The sequence below is a fragment of the Rhagoletis pomonella genome, unplaced genomic scaffold (genome assembly GCF_013731165.1).
Source record: "Rhagoletis pomonella isolate Grant_MI unplaced genomic scaffold, Rhpom_1.0 Rhpom_scaffold_06183, whole genome shotgun sequence".
Classification (NCBI taxonomy): domain Eukaryota; kingdom Metazoa; phylum Arthropoda; class Insecta; order Diptera; family Tephritidae; genus Rhagoletis; species Rhagoletis pomonella.
Window position 1 is genome coordinate 3,284 of NW_023464717.1, and position 6,919 is coordinate 10,202.

At 40.0% G+C, this 6,919-nt stretch overlaps 1 protein-coding gene across 1 annotated transcript; it reads right to left on the reverse strand.

Moving 5' to 3' along the window:
- Positions 1-4,529: 4,529 nt before the first annotated feature.
- LOC118755411 lies at positions 4,530-5,990 on the reverse strand. Its single transcript, XM_036490249.1, has 2 exons — positions 5,443-5,990; positions 4,530-5,408 (listed from the first exon to the last, which is right to left on the reverse strand). The coding sequence occupies exons 1-2, from the start codon at positions 5,988-5,990 to the stop codon at positions 5,405-5,407; spliced, it is 552 nt and encodes a 183-aa protein (XP_036346142.1). The 3' UTR covers positions 4,530-5,404.
- Between the last annotated feature and the right edge of the window lie 929 nt (positions 5,991-6,919).

Sequence of the window (6,919 nt, forward strand, 5' to 3'; positions counted from 1 at the left end):
TTTTTTTTTTTTTTTTTTTTTTTTTTTTTTTTTTTAACGCCTATGTTCTTATGTTCTTACCGCAAAGATGCACCCACTTTTCCCGGTAATTTAAGCCTCTTGGCAGGCCAAACAAACGCATGAACTTGTTCTAATCAAACAGCATCTTCATTTTAAATTAAGAAACTAAAATTTTAACAAACCAAGAGTTGAATTAAATCGCTACAGAAATATATAAATTGAGAAAAAAGAATATATAAATTGAGGTAGAAAGCAATGTGAATAAAACGAAAAATCATATGAAAAATTCGGAAATACGTGGGTATATTGATATATATGTCGGTATATAAATATCAAAATTTGAAAAAATATTGGGGAAAGCAATGTGAAATAAAACAAAAAAATCATATGAAAAAATGGCAAAAAAACATTAAGAAAATCGTTTTCGGAAATTCGCTACCAACTACAACGATGGATAAGTGTGGATCCGCAATTGAGGAGGTACACTTAAAAATCGCTTAAGATAAATGAAGGTAACTATTTATAATTTAACCTAAGGGTCAGTTTCTTAGTGCACGTCTGCAGTTTCAAATCGGACTGACTGGCTTATGCCCAGATTAGCCAGCAAATGTCCGCCAGCTGTTCACTGCAGACGCACTTTATGTGATCTAAGTTTAAACTGGCACGACGAAACTGGCCCTAAGAAGATACAAATATTTAAAGTCTATACAATGAAAATATAGTTGAAAATGTTGGTAGCGGTAGAAATTCTTCTCCTAGTCGTCCTCAGCGGTTGTCTCCGTGTGATAGGGTGGTAGTAATATCAGTTTGACAAGCGGTCTTGTCACAGTGCCCTTTTCGGTCAGGATGTCAACAACTCGGACTCTACTGTCCAAACCTGGGTGTAAATTGACCACCCTACCTAGTCTCCATTCGTTAGGAGGGAGATTATCTTCTTTTATGACCACCATATCTCCTACTTTCATGTTTGCCTTCGGATGTTTCCACTTTGTGCGTTTTTGTAGCTCGTTCAGGTATTCAGTCTTCCATCTCCTGCAGAAGTTTTGGTGTAGGGCCTTGAGCTTCTGCCAACGATTAACGATCGAGGCAGGATTTTCGTTGACGTCTAACTCTGGTGGAGCTAGCAGGTGTCCGCCGACTAAAAAGTGGCCTGGAGTTAGAGGCTCCAGATCAGATGGCTCATTTGAGGCTGGGCTAAGTGGACGCGAGTTGAGACATGACTCAACTCTGCAAAGTAGTGTACTGAACTCCTCGAAAGTGTATTTCGAATTTGACGCTATCTTTTTAAAGTGGCTTTTGAAACTTTTCACACCTGCCTCCCACAAGCCCCCCATATGCGGAGCTGCGGCAGGTATGAAATGCCAGGTTAGTGATTGGTGAACATATTTTGAGAGCGTCTGTGTCCGCGCGTCGGAAAGAAATGCCTTAAATTCTGCTTTTAACGCTCTTGAAGCTCCTACAAAGTTTTTCCCATTGTCTGAGTAGACATTTTTTGGGCACCCACGTCTGGAAACGAATCTTGAAAATGCCGCTAGAAAGGATTGGGTACTCAAATCACTTGTGGCCTCTAGATGGATGGCCTTCGTAGAAAAACAAACCATAAGACAGACGTAACCCTTTGAGATTCGGCACCCCCGCCCACGATAACTTTTTATTTCAAAGGGTCCAGCGAAATCCACACCTGTATTTGTAAATGCTCGCGAAAACGTAGTTCGCTCTTGTGGAAGGATCCCCATAAGTTGGCTTTGTGAGCGTTTTTTGTGAATAGTACATATTTTGCAATTATGGATGGTGGACCTTATTAGTGTTTTCACCTTTGGAATCCAGTATTGGGTTCGGATGAGACGCAACATGAGTTGGTTTTCACCATGGAGAGAGACTTCGTGTACAAATTGGACTATTAGGCGCGATAACCTGCAGCTGTATGGGAGTATGACTGGATGCCGTTCACTATATGCCAGATCAAGAGATGCACCAAGACGACCACCAGTTCTCAGCAAATCATCTTTATCAAGCAACGGATTGAGAGGAAGGATTTCACTTTTTGACTCAATGGATTCTCTAGCTTTAAGTTTAGCGATTTCTGCTCCGTAATGTTGCTTCTGAGCGAGTTTTATCAGACGTATAGTCGTTGTTTTAATTTCGTTTGACGAAATTAAAGAAGAGTTCGCCTGAAAAGAAGCTTTTGTCTTCGGACTGGTTCTTTGAAGGAATCTCAATACATACGAGAGCACCCTCAAAGCTTTCGGTAAACTTGAAAACCGCTCAAGAATGTCACTAAGTTCGTTTGACGTTATTGTTGAATGAACGTGCAACCGTTTTTCCTCAATATTAGTAGTGAAGTCTATCTCTTGTAATGGCCAATTTTCTCTATTTTCTTGCAGCCAAGAAGGTCCTTGCCACCACAACGAATTTTGTACCAATTCATGCGCCAATATGCCCCTGCTTGCTAAGTCTGCTGGATTTGTGGCAGAGTCGACGTGCAACCAGTTAGAATTCCCTACCTTGTCTATTATTTTAGTAACTCGATGGGCAACGAATGTTGACCACGAACATGGGGGCTTGCGTATCCATGCCAAAACAATCGTCGAATCTGTCCAAAGATGTATGTTTAGGTGGCCTAATTCCAGGCTATTTGTAATAGATTCGACTATTTCGGCTAGTAATACCGCCCCGCAAAGTTCCAATCTAGGCAATGAAATTGTTTTCACTGGGGCTACTCGAGTTTTCGCTAACAGGAGGTTGACAAGTATTTTCTCGTCTCTTTCGACACGTAGGTAGACTGCGGCCGCGTATGCCTTTTCAGAAGCATCGCAGAATCCGTGAATTTCGACTTTTTCCTTTGGTGAAAAAGATACCCACCGCGGTATCCTTATTTTGTCGATTTCTTTATAATTTTTTGTGAAATTGTGCCACCTATCTAAGGTTGGAACGGAGACCGTTTCGTCCCACTTTGTACCCTCCAACCATATATTCTGCATAAGTATTTTTGCAACTATTATTATTGGAGCTAGCCAACCCAACGGGTCGAATAGTTTGGCGATGGCTGACAATATTGCTCTTTTTGTTGGCGTGATGTTATCGTCTATGGTCTTGGTTATGAAATAAAATTGGTCGGAATGCGCATTCCACCTGATACCTAATGCTTTTACACTGCTAGTGTCCTCGAATTCTAAGAAATCTTCGCTTAAAAGATGTGGTTTTGGTATGCCCTGTAGTATTTTGTCACAATTCGAGGTCCATTTTCGCAAAGGGAATCCAGCTGATTTCAAAACTGTAGAAACCTCATCCCTAGCCTGTAACGTGGAGTCTATAGTATGTCCGCCCGCAAGAACATCATCGACATACATATTTTTCCGTAAAATATTCGAAGCTATCGGATGGGAATTTTCTGAATCATTAGCTAGCTGCAGTAATGTCCTTATCGCCAGATAAGGCGCACAGTTTATACCGAAAGTAACCGTTTTTAATTCATAAAGACCGATTGGTTCGTTTGGACCCGTACGGAAGACTAATCTCTGGTATTTCGTCTGGTTGGCATCCACGAGAATTTGCCTGTACATCTTCTCAATATCGCTATTGAAGACGTACCTAAAAAGTCTCCAGCGGAGAATCAAAATTGGTAAATCAGCTTGAAGAACTGGCCCTGGTAAAAGAACATCGTTCAAGCTGACCCCATTCGCTGAAGAAGACGAAGCATTAAAAACCACCCGAACCTTTGTTGATATACTTTCTTCTTTTATCACGGCATGATGAGGCAGATAGTAATTGTCGATTGCATCGGCCGACTGAAGTGCATTGATTTTTGACATATGCCCCATTGTCTCGTACTCTAGTATGACCCTGTTGTATTCCGCATGCAAATCTGGATTTTTCTTGAGACGTGTCTCGTTTTTGTAGAATTGCGAGCACGCTATTCTCAGTGATGGCCCCAATTTGGTATCAGCCGGGAACTCCGCTTTGAATGGAAGCGAAACGATATACCTTCCGTCTGGGTTCCGTTTGGTTGTACGCTTGTAGAGCTCCTCACACTGTGTTTCTTCGGTTGTTGGTGCTCTGTTTCTCGGCAAATCCTCCAGTTCCCAGAATGAGCATAACTGTCTATCAAGGGCAACCTCATTGTAAAATGAAACTCGATTATTGCTGGTTGGGCTGGCTGCATCAGCACGACCAGTCAGTATCCAACCGAATACTGTTTCTTGCGCTAAGAGAGTACTGAGAACGTTCTTCTTAATTCCACCTAATATTATTTGAGGATATATGTCTCCTCCAAGAACCAGATCGACTTGTTCATTCACAAAAAACCTTTTATCTGCCAAAACCAGATCAGGAAAAACTTGTTGTGTGAGTGCGCTAACATCACAAGTAGGTAAATTCCCTGTCAGATTTGGTAGAACTAACACAAGGGCATCAATAGAAATAAGTGGGTCAATTGGTGACCGCAATTGAATCGAACACGCTTCTTTCACCTGCGCTGAAACAGAATTATTGATGCCCGAAACCTTTGCTAACATCTTCTTGGTTGGCAAGTTGATTCTGCGTCTGAGCCTCTCCGTGATGAAGGAACACTCAGAGCCAGAGTCAATTAACGCTCTTGCCGCAAAGTTAGTACCATTAAAATGAATATTTACTCGAGCTGTCCCAAGTAAAACGCCTTTGCTTGAATTCGCGTGATGTGTTTGCACATGTCTGACTGCTTTACCTTTTCCCTTTGAAGATTGGTTTCGTAATTGTGCCTGCCTGGATGTCGATGCACCATTGTTAACTGGATTGGCTGTATTCTCCTTTGTCGTTGTTTTACCAGGAGCCGCCTGTATATGAAGTAGGGTGTGATGTCGAGAATGGCAATTGGCACAGTTGTAGGAACTCGTGCATTTCGACACCGTATGCCCAAAGGACAGGCAGTTAAAACAACTATTGTTGGTTTTAATAAAAGCGATCCTATCAGATATCGACATATTTAAGAATTTTTGGCACATATGCAGTCTGTGATCATTGCTTTGACACATTTTGCAAGTAAATTTGCTTACACTAGTTTGAAAAGTGCCAAGTTTCTTTTGTGGCGGTTCAGAGGAATGCTTATGACTTAACCCTTTTGAAATTTTTGAAACCTTGATTCCTCTCAACCCCGAGACCGATTCCAAAGTTTGGAATCTGCTTGACAAGAATTGGTCCATGTCAGCCCACTTGGAAATATCTGTTTTATTTTGCACTGATTGCTCCCACAGCGAAAGAGTCTCTTCTGGTAATTTTGTGGAGCAAAGGTATGTAATTATTGGATCCCAGGTTGAAATGTCAATTTTATGACTCTCCAGGGAAGATATGCAATTGTTTATATCCCTTTGCAATCTTTTAATTGCACTCCCGCATTCAGTTTCCACCGCCTGTAGATTGAAGAGGATCTTCAACTGGGTGTTAACTAGGATCCTTTTATTCTCATACCTATCGCACAAATTCTTCCAGGCTATATTAAACCCATCATTTGTCAGGTCGCATTTCTTAACAATTTCTTTGGCTTCACCCTGCGTTTTCTGACTAAGATAGTAAAGCTTTTGAATGGGTGTCAGCCGCTTGTTCAATATATATATAGCCGTGAACATGTCACGAAATGTTGGCCATGACAAATAATCGCCCTTGAATGCGTCGATATCACAAGGTGGTAGGTGTAAATTATGCTGTGTGGCTGACATGTCCTCATCTTCCTTTTCGGATTTTGCAAATTTTTCCGACAAATCGTTTATTTTGGACATACATCGCACAAAAGCTGCATAGCACGTTTTTCCTTTCTTACGTATCGAACTTAGATCTTTAGCACCAATTGATTCCGTAGCCAGCAAGTCATCAAAAAGTGCTTTGGCTTTCTCCCACATCACCTTTAGCTCCTCTTGCTGAATTTTCAGCGAATGCTTGGTGTGTTCACTTGTGGGTGTGCCAAGAAATTCGATATCGAATTCAATAACCGAGTCAGCTAAGCGAATGTATGTTTCCATTTTTAAAGTTTTAACCACAACCTAATAAGATCTCTCAAGATTCTTCCTCAGAATAAGCAACTCAAAGAAAACACCCACTATAGTGAATGACACAGTTGAAATTATTGCCCAAAAGCCACCCAATTTGTAAAAATCACAAAATTTGCCTCCTAAGCTCCACAACTTAGTAAAAATCCCAAAATTTATGGTACTCAATATCTATGTATGTATGTACATATATGTATGCACAATCGTTTTATTTAATAATATATGTGCGTGTGTATGTACATATGTCTCTTGTGGTTGCTTTAAGTATTGGTCGCCACCCGGTATGTGTATAGTTTTTTATAACACGTATGTTTTTAGGATACAAAATCGTTTTTTAATAAAATCAATATTAAATTAATGCTTAGTGAGTGATTTTGTGAAAAAGGCGAAAAGATGAAAATGGCACTTTTTGAGGTTAAGCCTCTGCTACCATGCGAATTTGATATGTGTATGTATGTATGTTAATACACTTGTGCCACTTATCCGGAACTCAGAAAAAACTGAAAATGTGTAAATTCCCGTGAATTAATTTAAACTCCAAATTGAAAAATGTGATTTTAATTCGATTGGGAATATTATTCTATCTTGCAGAAACTTAAAATGCAAAATGAATTTTCGCGCGCTTTTACTAATTGAGGTTACTTTGCCTGCTTGCGGACAGACAGAACTTTTAGTGGACTGTAACTTTTTTTTTTTTTTTTTTTTTCTTTTCACAAGATCACTCGCCGACACTATTCTTTTAGTATATATTTTAAATTTAATAATTCACACCAAAAAAAAAACAAGTGCAGTGATATTTCAAAACAACCACGTACCTTTTTAATGTGCTTTATGTTGTTTTGTTGTAGCTGATAAAAATTCAATTTTGCTGTGTGGTGACCACGTATGAACTCCTTGGCTAG